This window comes from Nothobranchius furzeri, chromosome 10, assembly GCF_043380555.1.
Source record: "Nothobranchius furzeri strain GRZ-AD chromosome 10, NfurGRZ-RIMD1, whole genome shotgun sequence".
Lineage (NCBI taxonomy): Eukaryota > Metazoa > Chordata > Actinopteri > Cyprinodontiformes > Nothobranchiidae > Nothobranchius > Nothobranchius furzeri.
Genome location: NC_091750.1, coordinates 31,297,707 through 31,322,420, shown reverse-complemented (window position 1 = coordinate 31,322,420; position 24,714 = coordinate 31,297,707). Strand labels below are relative to the sequence as shown.

At 42.6% G+C, this 24,714-nt stretch overlaps 1 protein-coding gene across 7 annotated transcripts in view; it reads left to right on the top strand.

Annotated features, from left to right (window-relative positions):
• Positions 1 to 24,714, top strand: part of LOC107390570 (neural cell adhesion molecule L1.1) — a 350,852-nt gene that overhangs the window by 136,889 nt on the left and 189,249 nt on the right. For all 7 annotated transcript variants that reach the window (XM_070555506.1, XM_070555509.1, XM_070555505.1 and 4 more), the window contains one exon: positions 8,578 to 8,784. In XM_070555506.1, coding sequence (XP_070411607.1) covers positions 8,578 to 8,784 — 207 coding nt within the window. The remainder of the gene's footprint in view (positions 1 to 8,577; positions 8,785 to 24,714) is intronic.

The following is a 24,714-nucleotide window of genomic DNA, read 5'->3' as shown; positions in this document are numbered from 1 at the left end:
GAACCTTGTGGGACCCCGCATGTTAGAGAGGCAGTGTCTGAAGAGAAGGCTTCTGACTTCACTGTGAATGTTCTGTTTGTGAGATAGATAGAGAGCCAGTCTAGAGCAGAACCTGAAATCCCAGCCTGGGCATTTAACCTGTTTAGTAGAACGTTGTGGTCTACAGTGTCAAAAGCTGCACTGAGGTCAAGCAGGACCATGACAAAGCATTTCCCAGCATCAGCAGCCATCAGGAGGTCATTATGCACCCTTACTAGAGCAGTCTCGGTTGAGTGCTGCTTCAGAAAGCCAGATTGGAAGGGGTCAGAGATCTCTGACTTGGAAAACCAGGATCTGAGTTGGGTTTCCATAACCTTCTCAAGTACTTTACTGATGAAAGGTAGTTTAGAAATGGGCCTAAAGTTACTGGTGGAGCTGGCGTCAAGGTTGGGTTTCTTTAAGAGAGGAGTCACTACTGCATTTTTAAAGTAAGATGGAAAACAGCCTTGGCTCAGTGAGCTGTTGACCATAGTCAACAGAGATGGACTGATGGAGGCAAGGGACCCGACTAAGACAGAGGGAGGTAAGGTGTCTGAAGAGCATGATGAGAGTTTCATCTGACTGATTGTTGAGGCTAAGTTGTTTAGTGTAATTGGGGAGAAGGAGGTGAAAGACTCGGAGCACTGGGGGTCCTCCCCTCCTGGGGGTTGGGGGGGGGGGGGGGCTGGTGGAATGCTGGATCTCAGATTCAGCACCTTGTTGGCAAAAAAGTGGAGAAAGGTGTTACAATCATCAGCTGAAGATAGCTGAGCCTGCTGCGGAGGAGAAGAAACGATGCTGGAGATGGTATCAAACAAAACCTTAGGATTATTCTTATTTTGACATATGAGGTTGCTGAAGAAAGAAGACCTGGCATTTTCTACAGCTTCGTTGTATGACTCGAGAAGTTCTTTAAAATATTCACAATGAACAACCAAACCTGTCCTCTTCCACCGTCGTTCCGCTTTTCTATAGGAGCGTCTAAGATCAAGAAACTGGTTGTTCAGCCAGGGTTCTTTACCTTTAGGCAGCGTCCTGCATCAGGGGAACCATTTAGCAGCGAGATCAGCCCAACTCCGTTGAGTTTCTGTTGGATCCGCCACAACACAGCCGCAGAGCAGCTATTGGGAAGAGCTTCGCCTCTCAGGATCTTTCGGAGCTGAACGAAGAAGCCAGCTCTCTTCCCCCATTTCCTCTTCCATGGTCTCCGGGGCAGCGGTAGGCCCACAGGTAACAAAGGGCCGACACCTGGGTTAACGCCAGGTTCCAGAGGCGGCAGAAAAGCGGGTCCGGTATTGGAGTTCTGGAGGTTGATCATCGCGGACCTGATCGACAATAGTAAGTCTCGATCATATGTTAGCAGGGAATCCGCACCAGATAGAGAAAAAACAATAAAAAACAACAAATAACCAAAAGCAGATCAGGAGCCTAGCAGACGCACAGCCACTCATAGGCGCCATCTTGCCAATCCAATTTTAACAATTGCTAAGTCGAATGCAGGCAAGGATGCTGACCTATATTGCATCCGGCCTGCTGGATTGTGGGTTAGGGCCCTTCCTGGTTGCAGTCTCCTTGGGGTTCCTGTGTTCTGGGGCAGCGCCTGGATCTCTGGGACTTGGAGCTCCCCCCGTCTCCTGCACATCTTTGGGGGGGCGGATCTGTGGTCCCTTACACTCTCTGTTGGACGCTCCTGTAGAGAAACCTTACATAAACAAGTGCGTGTACACACACAGGTGCTCACATGGTGCTCTCAAAAGTATGGGCTTGGGAACGTTAAACACAGGTCTTAAGACTATGGTGGGCACTTAATGCACTGTGATTTATTATCGTGATTCTTCAGTTAAGCAATGTTGATTATATATTTTCTTCATCAAGTTGACGCAGTGATAGCTAGATCTTGTTGTATTGTTGTTGTGTCCCTTTTTTTTTGTCTTTTTCTGCAGGTCTAGAAGGAGACTCTTGTTCATTGTTTATTTTTGTGGAACCCCCCCCCCCCCTCCTCTCTCCCCACCTTTTCTTTTCCTTTCTCTTTCACCTCTGTCTCCGTGTCTGGTCGGAATTACTATGCATTCAACAACAATAACAATAAAGTTTTAAGTATCAGGCGTGACATTAAAAGCAAACGCTTTGATGCTCCACCTGAGAGTAAATCTGTAAGGCTTGTCACCAGCATTCAGACATCAATTCTGCTTGCTTCACAGCCAGACAGGACATGGTAAAAAAAAAAAAAAGAAATTGTTTTGGGGCCAGACAGAGATAATTTCCTCTCTGTCTTACAGTTTGTTGGTCCTCAACCTCTCAAAATCCCAATAATAGACATTAATCAATCCCAATCCGTGCTGATTTGTCCACTCTCTCCTTGATGGCATCCATTTTTTGTGCCAATGAATGAATCTCGGCCAAAGTTCCAAGCTTACGATTCATCTCAACAATTATGTGAGTCTGTCAATTCACAGCGCAGTGCAAACCATCTCTGAGCTCCGGGATCAGGCCAATATTCCTCAACAGCTCGTTAGTTTTTCGGTAAGCCAGGTAGCCTCCAAGGCCAATGAGCAGGAAAACTGACACCAACACCATGAATATCCACACGTCTTCAGAGTCCTTCACAGACAGCTGAGATAAACAAATCAAGTTCCACTGTTTCCAGGAGTCCATGATGTGTCCCAACTGGGTCTGTCCCAGAGGGGCATGCCGGAGCCCCTTCTCCCGTTCTCATCGTAGAAAATTTTTTATCAATCGGGTTGAGAGACCAAGTGACGAGATCCATTTTAATGAATTTCAGTTTCAAGTTTCCAGAAAAATGCAGAAGCAGCCATGCACCCAGCACACAGAGAGAGACAAAGGGGATAAGATATGGAGGAGAGGAGGAAAAAAGCATCTGCACACTCCAAGAGCCAGAAGAAGAAGTTGGCATTTGAATGAGAGTAGTTTAATGGGTACATTTTTACGATTGGCTGAACTGTGAATTTAGAAACATTTGCTGATATCTGAAACTGATAGATTAACATATGTTCAGATTTGATATGGGATGGATGAATGGTTGGATTAATGAAATGACGGATAGATTGTTGGATGGATATTAGATGGTTTATTGGATGGATGGATGGGTGGATGAATAGAAGCATGTATGGATTTATTTGTGGATGGATGGATTCCTCAGGCCAAGCCGATCGATTTGATGTATCACATGAGTGGGTGTGTAATTCCATCTAGCCAGAAGATGATTTATCTCTTTCAACCAATTAGGGATCTGGGAGGGAGCGGGGCACTTTCCCACCTTCTGACGGTCAATCAAATTGAACTTGTTTCTAGATAAGTACAGGTAGTTCAAGAAGATCAAAAACAGGAGTCTGTTAATGGCTCAATATTCAGCTTTTTATATTCATTCCTATGAGACTTGGTTAAAGTGATTTGTACTTCCGTGTGTTGGAGTCTGCTTTAATAAAACCATGTACAATTTCACATGACTCTTTTAAACTTTGAATAACATTTCTATATTAAAGTATGTTTACACAGTTGTGTCTAAAATGTTGTTAAATGTTGTTGCTAAGCACGTTGCCATGGTAATGCAGAACACAATATCAAGTTAATACAAGACTCCTGGGACCAAGCAGGTTGAGTTGATGTATCATATGTGTGGGTGCATATTTCCTTTTAGGCAGAAGACGATTGAAAACTCTCAGCCAATGAGAGAGCAGCAAAGGAGGAGGGGGCGGTTCCTGCCTTCTGACTAGTGTTAAAATGTCAGCAATGCTGCTAGTTTTAAGTGTATAGAGCTCAGAAAGATAAGAAACAGCAGTATGTTATAGGTTCAATATTAGGCTTTTCACATTAATTTCAGTGAGAATATTTTGGAGATATCCTTATGCACTTGTGTTACCATGGTAACAGAAAAAACATTTAAAATTGAATACAAGATTCCTGAGGCCAAGCTGCTCGATTTGATGTATCATATGTGTGGGTGCTCGATCCTGCTTGGACAGAAAATGGTTGAACACTCTCAACCAATCAGAGAGCAGCACAGTTTTCCCGCCTCCACCCCCCCCCCACCCCCCCCCCCCCCGGCCCGGCTGTAGGAGGCCTGCAGCTGTACTCCTTTCTGTTAATGAGAGAAGCATTTAAGTCTGTCCTTCAGAAGTTAAATTGGACCTGTAACCCTAACCCTAACCCCGCACCACAATGTCACCAGCACTGAGGCAGATGTTGTGCAGAATGGTGCATGCTGTGATGAACTGCAATAGAGATAAAAATTTAATTTATATTTCATTCTAAAACAAAGATTACACCCAAAGTTTATTTCCACTTTGTGTTAACTTACATGAGGTACAAAGGTGTGGTGGACCTCCAGCGCTTTCAGGTAGATGGCCCTGAACCTGGTCTTCATCATTCCAAAAGCACACTCTATGATGCAGCGTGCCCTGGAATGATGGCTGCTGAAGCGCTGGGCTCCCACTCCTTGAACCACCCGTTTGTAGGGGGTGATGAGGGGGAGTGGATGTTGGAGGCAGGGGTACCCTCCATCTGCGAGGATGACGTGCCCTGGAGGAGGATAGGCTGATTGCTTGTACAGTGGGCTGTGCCGGAGCACCTTGGAATCATGGACCGACCCAGGCCAGCCCACATAGGTGTCAATAAAGCGGCCCTGATGGTCACAAACTGCCTGCAGGATGATGGATGGAAACAGTTTCCTGTTTCTGTAGCAATGACCATCAGGACCGCTCGGAGCCTTGATCCGAATGTGACAGCCGTCTATCGCACCTGCCGCTTTCATGAAAGCTCCATGGCGAGCCAGCCCAACAAACCCACGAGACACAACCGCCATCTCCTCTTGGGTTTTGGGGAGGTGTATGACCCAGGGTGAGGGACGGGGGGATCTGTCCCCCCCCCCACCCCAGATTCAGATCGACCCCGATCCGTCCCCCCAACTAAGGCCAGAATATATATATATATATATATATATATATATATATATATATATATATATATATATATATATATATATAGTTTGTGTGTGTGTGTGTACATATATGTATATGTATATATGTGTATATATGTATGTACATATATATGTACATACATGGAGAAATGTGTATATATATATATATATATATATATATATATATATATATATATATATATATATATATATGTACGTAGGTAGGTAGGTAGGTAGGTAGGTATAGATGGTAAAGTAAATTAGTAACGTGACACAAGGGGGGTGGGATTGAATAAGCACTTGCTTCTTCTTACTCCCTTTGGACAAAGACTTCTTTTTTATTGGTATATCTTTTCTTTTGTACTATGTTCACTGATTTAAAAAAATATTTTGTCTCATGTTCAAATAAACATTTCAATCAATCAATCAATCAATCAATCAATCAATCAATCAATCAATCAATCAATCAATCAATCGTAAGAGTTCAAAAAAGTGATAGGATTTAGCTGAAAATTGAGCAATCCCATTCATTTCAACGGGACCAAATCACAGAAAAAGCTGAATATCTCAAAAACTATAAAATATTTTAATACCAAAAGTCATTGCCGGCATAAGCTGAACGAGCTGAACGTTTTGATACCAAAATTGTGTAAATAGTTGAAGAATTGTGGAAGTAGTTAAATGCCAAAAAAATGTACGGAAGCAGAATAATAAACTAATAATAATAATAATAATAATAATAATAATAATACATTTTATTTAAACGCGCCTTTCAGAACACCCAAGGTCACTTGACAGAAAACACGTAATAAAATACAATAAAACAATAATAAAACCCAAACAAGAAAAAAAAACTGAGAGAAACAGTTAAATAAAATCAGAGGTTGTAGGCAGATTTAAACATATGTGTTTTGAGTTTTGTTTTGAAAAGGGTAAAACTGTCGATGTTCCTGATGTCTGGGGAAAGTGAGTTCCAGAGACGAGGAGCAGAGCGGCTGAAAGCTCTGCTCCCCATGGTAGCGAGACGGGCAGAAGGAACCGCAAGATGGATGGAAGAAGAAGATCTGAGTGAACGGGATGGGGTGTGAATATTTATAAGGTCTGAGATATATGGAGGAGAGAGGTTGTGGATTGCTTTGAAGGTATGGAGGAGAATTTTGAAGATGGACCTGAATTTAACTGGGAGCCAGTGAAGCTGCTGGAGAACCGGGGTGATGTGGTGAAAGGAAGGGGTTCTGGTGATAATACGGGCTGCTGAATTCTGGACCAGTTGAAGTTTATGAAGGAGTTTGTTGGGGAGACCATAAAGAAGTGAATTGCAATAGTCGAGACGGGAGGTGACAAGGCTGTGGACGAGAATGGCGGCAGTGTGAGGGGTCAGTGAGGGGCGGAGACAGTTTATAGAACGTAGATGGAAGTATGCTGACCGAATTATGTTGTTAATGTGAGCTTGAAAAGAAAGTGAGCTGTCGAGGATGACACTCAGACTCTTGACTTGAGGGGAGGGGGAGACTATGGCGCTGTCAATAGTTAAAGAAAAGCTGTCAGATGTTGAGAGGGTGGAGTTGTGCCAACTAGAAGAAGTTCAGTTTTATTGCCATTGAGTTTGAGGAAATTAGAGGTGAACCATGATTTGATTTCAGAGAGGCAGAGTGTAAGGGAGGATAGTGGGAGAGTTGAGTTGGGCTTATTGGAAATGTAGAGCTGGGTGTCATCCGCAAAGCAGTGAAACTGGATATTGAATTTGCGGAAGATTTTGCCGATAGGGAGGAGATACACTATGAAGAGGAGGGGCCCCAGGACAGAGCCCTGGGGCACACCTGACGTGACTGGGGAGGGTTCTGAGGTAAAGGATTTTAACTGGATGAACTGAGTGCGGCCATTAAGGTAAGATTGAAACCAGCGGAGGGGGGTGTGAGTGATGCCTAAGGAAGAGAGTCTATTAAGGAGGATGGGATGAGAAATGGTGTCAAAGGCCGCACTCAGATCGAGGAGAATGAGAATAGAGATTAAACCAGAATCAGCAGCAATGAGTAGGTCGTTAGTGATCTTGATGAGAGCTGTTTCTGTGCTGTGGTGGGGACGGAAACCCGACTGAAACTGTTCATAAAGGTTATTGCGGGTGAGATGTGAATGGAGCTGAGATGCAACAGTTTTCTCTAGGACTTTGGAAATGAAGGGAAGATGGGAAATGGGATGGAGGTTATTGAAATCATTGGGATCTAAACCAGGTTTTTTTTAGAATAGGGCTGACTGAAGCGGATTTGAATAGGGAGGGGACCGTACCAGAGGATAGTGAGGAATGAATAATGGCCGTTATAAAAGGGAGCAGAGAAGAAAGACAGGATTTAACTAAAACTGTTGGAATAGGATCCAGTTGACAGGTGGAAGGTTTGGATTTGGTGATGTAATCTGGTAGTTCTGAGGGATGGGGAAGTTCAAAGGAGGAGAACTGAATGGAGGGTTCAAATAAATCAGGAGAGGGAGGGGAGGAATGAGGTAAAGAGAGATGGATTCTATTGACCTTATCATTAAAAAACTGAAGGAGAGAGTTACAGGTTTCTGAAGAGTAAAGATGGATGGGTAAGGAGTCGGGAGGCTGAAAAATGCTGTTCATGATGGAAAATAATGTCTTAGTGTTGCTGGAGTTGGACGAGATGAGACCGGAGTAATACTGAGATTTAGCATGGGAGATGGAGTCCTTGTAGAGAGAAATTTGAGCAGAATATAAGTCTTTATGGATGGTGAGACCGGTTTTCTTGTAGAGTCTTTCAAGCCTCCGGTTGGTAGCTTTCAAGGAGCGTAGGGCAGGGGTGAACCATGGAGCAGACCGAGTAAAATATACAGAGCGGGATTTGATGGGAGCAAATGAATTAAGGATAGAAACCAGACCGTTATTGTACTGAATGACAAGATCATCGGGAGTAGAGGACAAATTTGGGGTCAGGGTGGCAAAACTGGAGGACAGGGAGGCTAGATCAATGTCCTTAACTACTAACTAATAACTATAAAGAGAAACAGGATCACTATAGTTTCAATGTTTTACAGCATTCAAACAATAATGTTAGTCCTCCATATTCAAAAACGAGTGAGCCCATTACCCTGAGCCCAAATGTTACTGTATACGGTTTTAGAACTAACTCCCAAATATATCATACCTGTGTATGTACCTGTGTATTTTATATTAGTCAGTGAAAAGTGATTTTTATTGCTGTTCCTCTGCTTATTTTTGATCTGCTGTGATGAACTTAAAAAGGGTTTCATAAGTAAAGCGTAAGTTGAGTTGCATGAAACACAGCATTAGAAAACACATACAAAAGGATATTGAAGCAGAATGTAAATGTCGCTATGTTTTGAAATGAAAACGCTTGTGTTTTAGGTTAACCCTCTGGAGGCAGGCTTTGCAGATTAGCAACGTTAAAACCTACCTACCTGGTTACTCCACATACGTGTTTCATGAGCATTTTTGTAACTCAGAAGTACCCCTGAAGGACTTTGTTGTCCGTCCTTTTATCAAAACTTATTTTGAACCTGAGGGTTAATACTCTGACATGTTACATTCAGACTGTCTAGAAACATCCCAGAACCTACTTCCATGGTAACAATTTCATGTATCTTTCTAGAGTTCATCGTGGAGGCCCAGGAGGAGCCGCAAACAGAAAAGGGAAAGCCAAAGTGGCAAGGATTTGGTTCAGTCCCTGGTGGCTTGAAGGATATCAGTCTCCAGCTACGACCCTTCTGCACCTACCGCTTCAGGGTTGTTGCCGTGAATGACGTTGGGAAAAGTAGCCCCAGTGAACCCACAGACGTCCATCACACACCGTCAGCTGGTACGTGAACACGTCCTAATTTAGCTGTGCCAGGTCTTCAGAACACTACACTTAATTATACACACATTGGGCCTCAATTATCAACCATACGTTTGCACAGATCTCTACGGATTTTGTGTGTAGGAACAAATTCATGTTGTGTGGTATCCTTCATTTTGTACTCGTGCATAGAAAGGTTCCTAAATATAAGAAAAGCTCAGACCATGTGTAGGAACAGCATCTAGTGGTAGAACAGGGGAAGTTGTCCACACATGTTCCTCATCCTCAAATTATTTTACCCATTTCATAATTATGAAGGTGGAATGTTTTTTCATAACTGACACTAAACACCTGACACCGATGAGACACCTGTGACCAACATGAATGTGACATCATAGATCTGTGTTATTGGAGGATTTGGCAGAGCGTGCACTCTAGAGGGAACGCGTCCTCCATGAGCGCTCTGATCTGATTCCTGAAGGAGATCCTTCTGGAGATATGCTGGGATTTAGAACCTTTTTTGGAGCAACAGACAAATCGCGCCAATCCGATACCAGTTCAAATTCTACAATTGAAAACTCCAGAGAACCTCCTCTGTTCCCTGATCAAGCACGTGTAGTCAAGGTAACCAGACAACGACAGCTCAGAGGAGGCTGCACTCAGACAGTCATTTCCAAACAGAACATTCAGACAACTCCTTAAATGTAAACTGTAAATGACAGCAGACTGGAGCGCTGTACGTTTTCCTAAATTCAGTTTTATGTTGAATTATGTTTCTTCATTCTGACAGACCTCTCCTCTGTCCCAACATCATTTACAACCTCTGTTACTTTTTTCGTAACGTAGGGCTCGTGCTGCGTTAGTTACTATCTCCGCTCCGGTCGGGTTTTTTTTCCTCTCCCCTTCCTCAGGATCCACTCCCTCCTTCAATTCAATTCAATTCAATTTTATTTATACAGCGCCAAATCACGACAAGAGTCGTCTCAAGGCACTTCACATAATAAACATTCCAATTCACAGTTCATTAAGCCAATCAGAAATAATGTTTCCTATATAAGGAACCCAGCAAATTGCATCAAGTCACTGACTAGTGTCAGTGACTATACAGCAATCCTCATACTAAGCAAGCATGCAGCGACAGTGGAGAGGAAAACTCCCTTTTAACAGGAAGAAACCTCCAGAGAATCCTGGCTCAGTATAAGCAGCCATCCTCCACGACTCACTGGGGATCGAGAAGACAGAGCAGGCACACACACACACACACACACACACGCACGCACGCACGCACGCACACACACACACACACACACACACACACAATGTGTCTATAGTTATATTGTAATGTCTTAGTAAATATTGTATTTGGTGAAAGATAAAATTTATTGTATTTATCCTAGTGGATCTATAATTAAACGGATAAACTAGTATTAGCACATCAAAAGTCAATGAAAACAAAAAGTTATTATCAGGAGAAAGAGAGATGTTTAAGTGGTTAGCAGCAGTGTGCTAGACGATGGCCCCCTCCATGAGGCCACCACAGCTCAGCAGAACGTCGTTGTAGCTTCTTCTGGGGAGAAAAACACTTACAGAGAAAATAAAGTTAACAGCTGATATTGCACAAAATAGTACAGTTAAAGAGCAGATTGTAGAATAAAGCAGTAGAGTGTGAAAAGTGGTCAGTGTATCCTCCAGCAGTCTAAGCCTATAGCAGCATAACTACAGAGATAACTCTGGATAATCTATCCTATTTAGATGTAGGCATGTTGGAGGCAGGGCAAGGGAGAGCCGTCTTTACCGACTGTACACTCCACCTCCCTCTACTCCCCCACTTGTCCAGATTTTAGGCTAACATCAGATTTTAACTATAGGCCCTATCAAATAAAAATGTTTTAAGCCAATTCTTAAAAGTAGACAAAGTGTCTGCCTCACGGACTAAAGCTGGGAGCTGGTTCCACAGGAGAGGAGCCTGATAACTAAAAGATCTGCCTCCCATCCTAAGTTTAGATATTCTTGGAACCACCAGTAGACCTGCAGTCTGAGAGCGAAGTACTCGGTTAGGAACATATGGAACAATCAGATCACTGATGTATGATGGAGCTTGATTATTAAGAGCTTTATATGTGAGAAGAAGGATCTTAAAATTTATTCTGAATTTAACAGGTAGCCAATGTAGGGAAGCTAAGACAGGAGAGATATGATCTCTCTTTTTAATTCTCATCAGAACTCTAGCTGCAGCATTTTGGACAAGCTGAAGACTTTTAACTACATTCTGTGGACTTCCTGAGAGTAATGAATTACAGTAATCCAGTCTTGATGTAATAAATGCATGAACTAGTTTTTCAGCATCACTCCTGGAAAGTATGCTTCTAATCTTAGTAATATTCCGAAGGTGGAAAAAGGAAATCCGACAAACTTGTGAAACCTGGGATTTGAATGACATGTCCTGGTCAAAGATAACACCAAGGTTCCTTGCTTTGTTCTCGGAGATTAATGTAATGCCATTAAGGTCAGGCGATTGGCTAAGCAATTTCCTTTTCTGGATTTCTGGTCCAAAGATGAGAACTTCCGTCTTGTCTTGATTTAAAAGCAAGAAGTTAAGAGTCATCCAATTTTTTATGTCCTCAAGACAAGCCTGTAATCTACCCAACCGATTGGGTTCATCAGGGTTAATGGATAAATATAACTGAGTATCGTCAGCATAACAGTGGAAGTTTATCCCATGCTGTCTAATGATTTTACCAATTGGGAGCATATATATAGTAAAAAGAATTGGTCCAAGCACTGAACCCTGTGGTACTCCGCAAGTAACCCTGGAGTATGAAGAAGATTTTTCATGTACGTTTACAAAATGAAATCTGTCAGACAGGTAGGATTTAAACCAGCCTAACGCTGTTCCTTTGATCCCTACAACATGTTCAAGTCTTTCTAAAAGAACATTGTGATCAACTGTGTCAAAGGCAGCACTGAGATCTAACAAGACTAGAACAGACACAAGATTCTTATCTGAGGCCATGAGAATATCATTTGTAACTCTCACTAATGCAGTTTCAGTGCTGTGATACTCTCTAAAACCAGACTGAAATTCCTCAAACAGAGCATTAGTGTTTAAATGCTCACATACTTGGATGGCCACTATTTTCTCCAGGACTTTGGATAAAAATGGAAGGTTAGATATTGGTCTATAATTCATTGGGTCATCTGGATCCAGAGAAGGCTTCTTAAGTGAAGGTTTGATTACAGCAACCTTAAAATCTTGTGGTACATACCCATTTACTAAGGATAGATTGATTATATCTAGAATGGGGGCAGTAACCAAAGGAAATGCATCTTTAAATAATTTGGTTGGGATTGGATCCAAAATGCAAGTTGAAGGTTTAGATGAAGCTAATATTTTTGATAATTTTGAAAGCTCAACTGGATCAAAACGGTTCAGATGAGGTTCTAGAGTCACCTCTGATGCTGCCTCACTTACTGAGGAAGAAGTAATCGCATTAGGGAGGATGCTAAAGATTTTGTTTCTAATAGAATTAATTTTACTTGTAAAAAATCCCATGAAGTCATTGCTGCTGAGGGCTAAGGGAATAGATGGCTCAGAGCTATGATTCTGTGTAAGTTTAGCAACTGTACTGAAAAGAAATGTAGGATTATGCTTATTCTCCTCAATTAATGCTGAAAAATAAGCAGTTCTAGTTTGTTGAAGCTTATTTTTATAAAGCACAAGACTATTTTTCCAGGACAGGTAGGCCTCCTCATGGTGCGTAGAGCGCCATGTTCTCTCCAATTTCCTAGAGTTTTGTTTTAAGGCTCGTAAATGAGAGTTAAACCAGGGGGCCAACTTCCTGTCCCTAATTACCTTCTTTTTTAAAGGGGCAACATCATCTAATGCCACACGTAAAGAGGAATTCACATGATGAACTAAGGCATCAATTTGTGAGGGGCTAGAACTGAAAATATTGCCCTCTGCTACACGCCTCTGAGATGCTGAGGACAGTAAAGATGGAACAGTTGGTTTAAAAGACGCAACAGCGTTGTCAGATAGAGACCAACTATAGTGAAATTTACTTTCATGTCTCGAGAACTCAGTTATAAAAAACTCAAAGGTTATCAGAAAGTGGTCCGAGAGGACTGGATTATGTGGAAAGATTGTTATTTCCTCACACTCAATGCCATAAGTCAGAACAAGGTCCAATGTATGATGGCAGGAGTGGGTGGAGCTATGTATTCTTTGAGTAAAACCAATTGAGTCTAAGATATTACTAAAGGCTACACTGAGGCAATCATTTTCGATGTCCACATGAATGTTGAAATCCCCCACTACAATGACCTTATCAGTATTTAGCAACAAATCAGATAAAAAATCAGAGATCTGATCCAAAAACTCAGAGTAAGGGCCTGGTGGACGATATAAAACTACAAACAAGAGTGGTTTTACAGTTTTGCTATCTGGATTAGGAAAACTAATCAATCAATCAATCAAACTTTATTTCAGACAAGGGATATGTCCATAACAAGAATAAAAAATAAAAAAAATAAAAAAAATGAAATACAAACACATTCTAATTACAAACCGTATAGGCAGTTGCTCCAATGTTTAAAAAGGACTGAGGAGTACCTCGTGTCACTGTAAGATAAAGATGACAGAGCTCTAACAACCGCGTTAGCTGACAAACTCAGTCGGCAGATGAATTTGTACATGAAGAGCCTCAGAAGCGCATGAAAAGTTGGGATGTTACTCGTAACAAACATGTGACTTGCCGAAGTCCATCTAGGGAGCTTCATGAGGATTCTAAAAGCATCCTGATAAGCCACTTGAAGCTTCTTCATTACTACCTTACTATAGTTGCACCACAAGTGGGCTGTATAGAGAGGAGTACAAAAGGAACGAAAGAGGGACACTTTAACAGGATCTGAGCACATGCCAAAGTTACGTGCCAGAGTGTTAGCCTGCATGTACAGCTTACCACACTGCCTCTTAATGTCCTCGTCATCACAGAGGTCACTTCTTAAAATGTGCCCCAAATATTTTACTTTGCTTACCACTTCCAGGACCTGATTTGTTAAGTTAAAAGATAGAAAATTAAGCTTCAGGTCCCCTTTAGTAGCAGCAATCATAACCACACTCTTTTTAGGGTTAAACAGGATGTCAAATTGCTCACCATACTTAGCACATGCCCTGAGCAGCTGCTGCAGGCCTGCGCTATAGGGAGACATGAGGACTAGGTCATCTGCATATATTAAATGATTTACCAGTCGGTCACCCACCAAGCATCCAGTCTTACTAGCATTCAGAGTAACAGACAGCTCGTCAATGTACAGGTTAAAAAGGACAGGTGACAGAATCCCGCCTTGTCTGACTCCATTTGATACGGAGAAAGGTTCAGACACTTCTGTCCCCCACTTTACCTGCATTAGTTGATGAGAGTACCAGAAGTGCAAAATCCTAACTAGGTAAGAAGGGACCCCTCTGTTTTGTAGCTTGATGAATAATTTCTGATGATTGACTCTGTCAAAGGCCTTAGAGGCGTCTAAAAAACACATAAAAACAGAAGTATTATGCCTCATGTATTTGCTTACAGTTTCTTTTAAAGCATAAATACACAAGTCAGTACTAAGTTTACCTTTAAAACCAAATTGATTCTCTGTCGTAGTTATAAAATTTTGCAGTCTTTCCAGCAAAATATGCTCAAACACCTTGGACAACACACTAGCCATAGCAATAGGCCTGTAGTTATCAATACAGGAGATTTTTCCAGTTTTCTCTTTGACTATAGGGACTAAGAGAACAGATAACATATGGTCAGGCAAGATTCCATGCTTCAAAAAGCCGGTAAAGCACAATGAAAGTAACACCTGAGCTCTACAGCTAGCATACTTCATGTGCTCTGCTGATAGTTGATCCGGGCCGCAAGCTTTGTTTAAAGACATTTTCTCTATAGCGAGACGGACTTCATCAGCTCTGACAATCATACCATGATTGTAGTTAATGTTGCCAAGATTGAACCTTTCACTATTTACACAGTTAAAAATTCTGCTAAAGTGATTCCTCCAGGCTTCTACAATGTTCTTGTCTCCTGATACCCCATTTATAGATGCAGGTAGCAGCTGCTTACTGATACAGGAGCGTTTTAACTCCTTCCAGAACTCTGAAACATCATTATTCTTTAGTTTGTTCGCTAAGGAGTTTGCCCGCATAGTTTGCTCATTTCTTTTAATATAGCGAACAGCATTCTTGAACTTAACGTTCGCGGCTTTCTTAGACTCCAATATTGAACCGGATTTTGGTTTACCAGCAGCTGCCCAGGCTTTATAGGCTGCTCTGGACTCCGCATGTAACGCATAAGCATGCTCACTCCATCCTGGAAGCGGTTTAAATTTTGTTGCTCCCTTTTGGCAGAGGAACTCGCTGGCAATAATCAAGCTGTCCACAATATTTTGATACAAAGTGCATAAGTGCAGCCTGTGCTCCATATGTTCACAGTTAACATCTCTACACTGTAACGTTTCTTTGTGGACACTAACAGATCTCAGACTACAATCTGACAGTAATGAATATTTCCTAATATCCTCGACTGACACTTTAGCCCAAGTAAGCTTCTCTGTGTGTGAGGGGCTCTGGTGTTGGAGCAGCACAGGCAAAGATTCACAGTTTACCACTAAGAAAACAGGGATGTGATCAGTTGTTGCCAGGGAGTATAAGATTTCCACCCTGGATATGCATTCATGTGCATCCTCAGTGCATATACAGTGATCAAGCCAGGAAGTTGAGTGCCATGCCTCACTGACATACGTGTGGCTGTCTGCTGGCAGTCTCTCTTTGCTAGTTAAAACCAAGTTATTATTTACACAAAACTGAATCAGATGTTGCCCAAAGGTGGAGCGAGTGTCTGAAATATCAGCATTCATATCACCAACAATAAAAACACAATTAAACTCACACTGACTGATAAATGAGCTTAAAAAACCAAGTTTCGCCAGATATTCATCTTCATTCTGCTGACTCTCATATGGCATATAAATATTTAAGATCATGAATACCTTCTCATCCATAACAATCATTACTGCTATGCACCAGTCCACATTTAGCCTGACAACAGAAATAAAAGGATCATAATCCTTGTGCCATAGGATGGCCACGCCTCCAGGTATCCTTCCTTGAATAATTCCAGATGACAGATCAGTAGTGGACTCCCCAGCACCAAAAAAATTACAGTGAAAGGAGTTTAACCGATCCAGGTTCTGTTTGGGCAGCATTGTCTCTTGCAGACATAAAATGTCAACATCTTCCAAAAGTTTATCGATAACAATACGACGTGCCCTATCCCCAGCCCCGTTACCGAGGCGCAGGCCACGGGAGTTATATGACACAATTCTCATGCTTTACTGGATGCTCCCTGAGTAAGTGGCTCCCCACTGGGCCCACCCGCAGCTCCATCTGCAGCCACAGCTCTGCGCTTCTCATAGAAACGCCTCACGAAGGTTCCTTCAGGCCACAGTTGAGGATCATACAGTTCAGATACCTCCTCACATTCTGCCGAAACTTTAAAGGAACTACATCGGCTCTGGTTGTTATTAATCTTTTCACACCGCACCTCACGATGTAGTTTTTCTTTAAGATAGTCAGCCAGCACACTCGGCATAAGGTCAGGGCAGAACTTCGTTGCGAAGACACTCACCAGTTTCGTTTTTAAAACTTTGATCCTTCCTCCGGCACAGGATCCCACGACAACATGCCTCTTAGCGAAATTCCGTTTAGGCCTTAGTTGCGCAGGGCCGTCATCTGGAGCCCGCTTTGGACGGCGTCCTTCTTTAACAACTTGACTCCAGGCAGGTGAAGCGTTACTCGGATCCAAACCCCCCACATTATTTGAAACCACCGGATCCCTCCTCACCATTCGGGCACCAGCCCCACTGCCCGAAGCAGGTGATGAAGCCGTTTGCACCTCAGCAGTAGCTCCGATCTGCCGCGCCGTCTTCTCCATCCTTTGACACGTCACCAGCTGATCGGAACAAGGCGGGTTGCCTCCGCCGTTCACACCAAGTTGCTCTACCGCGCCCAGGCGATCACTCATGTTAGCTGTCACCACACGGAGATTTTCGCAGACACTAGTCTGGGTAGACATCGCTTGCGTCAACAGAGAAACATCAGTGCTTAGCTTCTCAATTTTACCAAGCAGGCAGGAGACATCCATACTGCTAAAAGTAATTGTGGGAAGCTCGTCCAGATGATGCGACACAAAGCGGGGGATGTTTTCGCCGGCCTCATTAAGAAGCTTCAAGCAGCTCTTCACGTTGTTAACGTCCTTTTGAGGGCCTTTGTGCGTTACTAGATGCAGCGTTGGGCTCGGGCATAAATCATGGAGGACCTTCTTTGAGGCCTCAATCCACTCCGAACCAAAGTGTTTCACAGCAAGCAAAATGATGTCATCATGGCATAACGTTTTCATCTTAACAACAAGAAAATTTAAAAACTCATCTTCAACAAGAGTCTTGCCATCAGAAGTGTTATAAATCACTGGTTTAGCTCTGGGTCCACCAAAGGCTCTCAAGCCTGCTGGAGCTGAAGAGCCACCAGCCTGCACTCCCGCCATCTTGCCCTAATTTCAATAATAAGATGTTCGAACGAACTGTAACTATTAATCTGTAAGGGACTGATTAATAAGTCCGAATGAAAAATGGTTGCTACTCCTCCTCCTCGCCCTGTACTTCGAGCAATATGATGATTTAAATAATTTGAAGGAGTCGACTCGTTTAAGCTAACATAGTCCTCTTGCTGCAGCCAGGATTCTGTGAGAGAGAGCAAAGAGATCTGATTATCACAAATCAAGTCATTAACTAACAAAGTCTTAGAAAAAATGGATCTAATGTTCAACAACCCACATTTAATTTTTCTAGTTTTCTGCTCAGTTGAATTTGTTCTAATATTTATGAGATTTCCATGATTTGCTTTATTAAACCTGATATTTAATCTGTGTGATTTTGGCCGTGGGCAGGACACTGTCTCTATGGGGTAGTGGGTGGGTAACAGTGCAGAAGCTGCAGAGGGGTGGGTTAAACTACGACTCTGCTTCCTGGTCTGGACCCTGGGTTAGGGTTGTTCCTATTCACTCTCTCTCTTTCTTTAAATTGTTTAATCACAATTGTCTTATTTTTTGCTCATTTTAAATATATTTTAATCACTTTTGAAATTATTTCTTCTATTTTACATGTTTTGTTTTTGTGAAGCGCCCCGTGATTTTTATCTTGAGAGGTGCTATAGAAAAGATCTCCCCCCCCTCTCTCTCTCTCTCTCTCTCTTTCTCTCTCTCTCTCTCTCTCTCTCTCTCTCTCTCTCTCTCTCTGATGTTCTGATTTTATTGAAACACTTGTTCTGTAATAGTTCCTTTACTATTGTGATCAAAAACTTTTAATCTCAACTCTGAGGCTGCTCTTTAAATAGTTTTCAAATAAACAATACACATAGCAACTTCTGATCAGACTTAAAATAACGTATTGGTTAAACTACACCCATTTCTGGGTTAGGCCACGCCCACTCGGAGTACAGATACATATACAGATAATTTAGATGGTTGAACAGATTCAGATACAGATAGTGGTGTACTCGCTCATCCCTATTCATTTGGCTAGGAATGGGCCATGTGGCCTAAAATCTGTAACACAATTTTCTTCTATTGTTTATCTCAAATTGACAGTTTTTTACATTCTCACATCCCAGATGAACACTAGCAGAACAAATACTTCTAAAATCATTAAAGAAAATTTAATATTTAAAACTTACTTTAAAATATATAAAAAAATTCTAGTAGTTTTTATGTTGTGTTAAGATCCATTCTCCAAACAAAGCAACACAACAATCCTCATAAAATGATTAAAATGAAGATATTTAAATAAAATACAAACTAAATGTGACAAACACACAACATTATAGTTTAAACGGAAGTGAAAAATGTAAAAACAGAAACATTTATTCCTTCTTTCCTGATATAACACCAAATCAGGACCAGAGTCGTCCCAAGGACCTTCACGCAGTAAACATTCCAACACAGGTCATTACGCCAATCAGTAAAAAGTTTGCTATATAAGGAACCCAGCAGGTTGCATCAAGTCACTGACTAGAGTCAGAGTCTTTACATGTTTTTCATTTTATCATACAAGTTACGTTTTACTTCACTAGTGAGTATCTGCAGGTAAACTTGCTGTGTTTTTTGTTGTCGATATTAAACAAGGTTGGAGGTTTTTGTTTTTTTGCTCGTCCTCTGCTTGAGCGACGCTCTTATCAGCAGCTCTAGGGTTATTAGAGGTCAGACCTACAGTGTGCACTGGTCGCAGTGAGAAACAGAAGACTTGCACAACCTTTGAACATTTTTAATGAGAGGAGCAGCTGCAGAAGGAAATTAGTTCAAACTAAATCACTGGAAACATCCAAAAGTTTGGAAGCCTGTGTGTTAAATAGCTGAACAGTAATTAAGGGAATCAGTGTTAACGAGCAATTATTGCAGATACAACTTTACTGTTGCCACAATTATTTACTGAGCATGTTTTTCTGTTCAACATCAGGTCTGTATAACCAGCGTTACTCCTCCTTCTTTACAATTACTATTTATTCCACGTGCTCTGTGCTGCAGCAGCAGCTTGACAAAATTCATGAAGAAGAAGAAGAAAATATCATTTCTATAGCGTCTCTCGAGATAAAAATCACGAGGCACTTCACAAAAACAAAAAATGTAAAAATATAAAAAAGCATTCAGAAAATGTTTAAAAATATATTTAAAATGAGCAAAAATAGACAACTGTGATTTAAAAAAAGTTAAGAAAGAGAGAGAGTGAACAGGAAAGCGGCAAATCACTGATCCTGAGGAAGGTGGAATAGGTGGGGAGAGCAGAATAAAGAGAGAGAGGTGAAGAAGGTCATACAAAAGCCAGCTTGAACAAGTGAGTCTTCAGCTGCTTTTTGAAGGAGACCACTGAGTCCACTGATCTCAGGCTCAGGGGGAGAGAGGTCCAGAGTCTTGGGGCCACAGCAGCAGATGATCTGTCACCTTTGACCTTTAGCCTGGTGCTGCACAACCAGTAGGCATTGGTCACTGGACCTCAGGGACCTGCTGGGGGTGTAGGGACTAAGAAGATCAGCAATGTAAGATGGTGCTTGTCCATGTAAGGCCCTATAGACCAGAACCAGGATCTTGAAATGAACCCTGAAGTTGACTGGCAGCCAGTGAAGCTGGAGGAGAAGCGGGGTGATGTGGGTGTGTTTGGAGGACTTGGTCAGAAGCCGAGCACAGGCGTTCTGAACCACCTGTAGACGGTTCAGGGAGGTTCTGCTCAGACACGTGAAAAGAGAGTTACAGTAGTCTAAGCGTGAGGAGATGAAGGTGTGGAGAACTGTCTCAAGTTCAGAGCGGGACAGAATGGGACTCAGCTTAGCAACGTTCCTGAGATGGAAGAAGGAAGAGCCAACAAGAGAACTGACATGAGAATCCAGGGTGAGAGCTGGGTCAAAGGTCACGCCAAGATTCCTGACGGAGGTTTTGGTGTGGGAAGCAAGCTGACCAAGAGAGTCTCTGACTTTGGGAACCAGCTTGTCTGGGGCACAGATGAGGATCTCAGTCTTATCTTCATTCAGCTGAAGAAAGCTCCCACCATCCAGGTTTTGATAGAGTCTAAGCAGGTGTGTAACAGCTGCAGCTTAGACATCTCATGGGGCTTAAAGGAGATGTACAGTTGGATGTCATCTGCATAAAGATGGTAGGAGATTCCTTTGAATGAGCTCAGGATGTGCTGAAGAGGAAGCAGATAGAGGAGGAAGAGCAGAGGCCCCAGCACAGAACCTTGTGGGACACCATGGGTAAGAGAGGTGGTGGAGGACCTAAACTTGGAGACGGCCACAGAAAAGGAACGCTCAGAGAGATAAGAGGAGAACCACTCCAGAGCAGATCTTGATAGGCCTACCCAGTCTCTCAGCCTCTCCAGTAGCAGGTGATGGTCAACAGTGTCAAAGGCTGCAGTCAGGTCCAGCAGGACCAGAACAGAACAGTCCCCTGCATCACTGTGAGTCAGAAGGTCATTAGAGACCCTAAGAAGAGCTGTTTCAGTAGAATGAGCTCTACGAAAACCTGACTGGAAGCTATCATAGATGTTATGTTCATCAAGAGCAGCTGTGAGTTGTTTAGCCACAACCTTTTCCAAGATCTTGGAGATGAACGGAAGTTTAGAGATGGGTCTGAAGCTGCTATGGAGAGAGGGGTCCAGACTCGGTTTTTAAAGAAGTGGGTGGATTACAGCGTTCTTAAAGTAAGCAGGGACCTGCCCAGAGACCAGAGAAGCATTAATTATAGAGAGCACGCTGGGACCGATGGACTGAAAAGCACTTTTACACAAAGATGAGGGTAAGATGTGGAGGGGGCATGCAGAGGTCTTCATAGAGTTAACTAGTTTGGTTAACTCAGGCAAAGAAACAGGAGCAAAGCTATCTAGGATGATGGGCCTTGTTGGAGTCGGGAGAGGCGGCGATAAGGCTGAAGGAGAGATGCTAGATCTAACCTTATTGACTTTGTCCACAAAGAAAGACAGAAAGTTCTCACAGTCTGTAACAGAGTGGATGGAGGCTGTAGGAGAGGCAGGAGAGACGATGCTGCTGATGGTGTTAAACAGCACCTTGGGGTTCCCTTTGCTCTGGGACACCAGGTTGGAGAAATAGGAAACCCTGGCGTCTCTGACTGCAGAGTTAAAGGATGTCAGAAGATCCTTTAGGTGCAGCAGATGGACGCGGAGATGGGTTTTCTTCCACAAACGCTCAATTTTTCTGCATTGGCGCTTCAGGCTGTGAAGGCTGTCATTAAACCAGGGAGTAGGGTTCACTGCAGGACCTGATCTGGTTCTGACAGGACAGATGTTGTCCAGAATGGAGAGGCAGTGCTCGTTAAACTGAGAAGTTAAGGAATCTGGGTCGTTATCAGAAGAACAGGGTGGATCAAAAGCAGCAGAAAAATTGCTAGCTGTGCTCTCAAGAAAACGAGAAATAACCATACGGCGAGCAGGAGGTGGGGACGCAGAAACTGACAAGTTAAAGAAAATGCAATGGTTATCTGAAATATAAACGTCCTCAGGACAAACACTGTCAGCATTTAGACCAGGGGTGTCAAACTCATTTTAGCTCAGGGGCCACATTGCGAGAAATCTAGTCCCAAGTGGGCCGGACCGGTAAATTAAAAACAACTTCAGATTGTTTTCTTTGTTTTAATACAATCAATATAAAACAAGGCTGGAGCCTGAGGACAGTGTATCTAAAATAGTACAAGTACAACACCTGAAGTGTACTTGAAAATTTGAAAAAAATAAAAAATCAATAAATAAGAAAAACATTCCTTAGTGATACAAAGAGCTTACAGATCACATGGCTAGATCAGTTTCATGCAGCACTTAAAAGTATATTTGACTCATTTTACTTAACATCTTTTAGCTTTCACCAGATCATCAGTATCAGAAGTCACATCCTGAGTGGCGGCCAACTTCAGGATGTGATTCAAGTTCTTGTGTGAGTCTTGGGTGCAACTTTGTTTTATTTATACTCATTACAGAGGAAACTTGTTCACAAAGATAAGTTTATTTTCACTCTACATTGTAAAGTATGAAAATAAAGTTTACACAACCATCTCGCGGGCCAGATTTAACCCGCTTGCGGGCCGGATCCGGCCCGCGGGCCACATGTTTGACACCCCTGTTTTAGACTCAGGGTAAAAACAAGGTCTAGAGTGTGCCCCCTGGTGTGTGTGGGGCCAGAAACATGCCGGGTAAACCAAAGGTGTTCTCTGCCTGCTATAACTCTAGGCCAGGGATTCCCTAAGTGTGGTGCGCGCACCCCTGGGGGTGCGTGAGCTGCCGCTAGGAGATGCGCAATGTGAAAAGTGTAATGGCTGCGGAGCTCAGAGAAGCCTGTCAAAAGTCACCATTAGCGTAGCCAGAAACTCATTGGTGGGTGGGCCTAAGAAAATGTAAGTGGGCCCAATAAATGTAATTGAAAACAAGTATATTTTGCTTGTGTGTGTGTGTGTGTGTGTGTGTGTGTGTGTGTGTGTGTGTGTGTCCTCGGCATATGTCCTAGCTCAGGGGTCAGCAATTTCGCGGCTCTGGAGACGCATGTGGCTCTTCCATCCATCTGATGCGGCTGTCTGTGCTTGTAAAATAATGAATGGATATTTAAATAAAAAGCTTTATATTTTACTGCATTAATTTTACATCTGTATGCTAATTCTAAATGTAAAGATTGTCTGCATAAACCTGAACAGGTCCAACCCGGTCTTACTGTGAGACCGGGTTGACGCGTCACGCTTGTGCATAATCATAGGCGCTTTATGAGCTGACGAGGATGTGAGATTCTGGGATTCTCCTCAGACGGCTCCTGGATGTGTCGCCACATTGGAGACAGGAACAAGCGCTATTCAGCCAAAGTTTCATCATCAGGGAACATTTTCTAAGTGACAAGTCTCGCTTCAGTCGGAGGAATCTTCCCGCACCCACTCTGGTTCTGTGACGCGCTCCAAGCCCCTCTCCACATCTTCAGCTCGCTGTGCACCGTACGTACGTGCTGACAGTGAGCTGTGCTGAGCAGCATCCAGCTCAGATGTTCAGAAGGACCTCTTTTCTTGGGTGATTTAGCTACATTTGTATGGCGTCAGAGGCGTGCCACAACCCGTGCACGCGGATTGGGTCAACATTGCGCGTGTGAACGGGACTCGCGAGTGAAAATATACATAGCGAGAGGTCATTTGTGCACTGAGAGGGAGCAAACTGTGTCTGTGAGCGCACAAGGATGTGCACAAGTGACAAACCTGCGTGCGCGCGTTGCCAACGAGCACACGGCAGAGGAAAACGTGCGCGCGCGGCAACCCCTCTGCGCGCTCGGCAGCCTCTCTGTGCGCTCGGTTTCTGACTCCGCTCGCTCGGCTGTAAGGGGTTTTGGCACTCTGGAGGCGTGGCCTGTGGCAGATCTTCTCTGTCCTCTGATTGGTTAGTTTTGCCCGCACTTTACCCTCTACCTCATTGGCCCATTGGCTTTCTGTCGGACCAAAATGATGAGAGTTATATCTATATAAAAGAATCTGGTATTCAGTAGTTGTTGTCATAGCTCAGCTGTTAGAGCTGGTGACTCTACCCCCGGAGGATCCAGGTTCGAGTCCGGGCAAGACAAATAGAGTAGATGTTGTGTTATTTTTTCCTAATTCCTGTGATATTATTTTACAGTTGTGACCGTTCAACTGTCATTAAACGTCCGAATGTTTGCTGGGCAGTGTTTTAAAAAAGTGCACATAAGCTAGATGATTTTAACAATATAAAATTATATTTTTTGTGATACTGGAAAAATACATACTGAAATAAACCTACTGATTGAAAACTTTCTGACTGTGGTTGTACAATATATGACTCACTAATACACTGCAAAGGCCCTTAGAGTGGGGCTTCTAGAGAGAGAGAGAGAGAGAATTTGTATTCTGTCAAAGTTGTAATATTACTTCAGCCACTCTTGAGAGGAGACTCCAGGTAAAAATAGACTTGTGGGTGTAGGTATGTTCAAGTTTAAAAAGTTCTTGCCTCATTAATGTATTGTTTATTTTTTTTCAGCATTTAATTGACAAATTATCCTTTCAAATAATTAATTGATGAGTTACATAATTGTCCATTTATAATTGTTGAATGGACTGAGTCAAGTTTGGTGCACTTTATATATTTCAAAACATGTTTTTTTTATTTTAATGATGCATATAAATAATTTAAATGTTAATTTAATGAAATATTTCTATTTTTTCATTACCTCACCCTTGTTTTGACAAAAACGGGACCTTGCTGGATAATATCATGGAGAAAGTATTTGTTCTCAGTACTTGGCTCAGTGAGGATCTGTATACCAAAGGAGGAGATACTCAGAAATCTGTCTGCAGATTGTTACAACCCAGACTG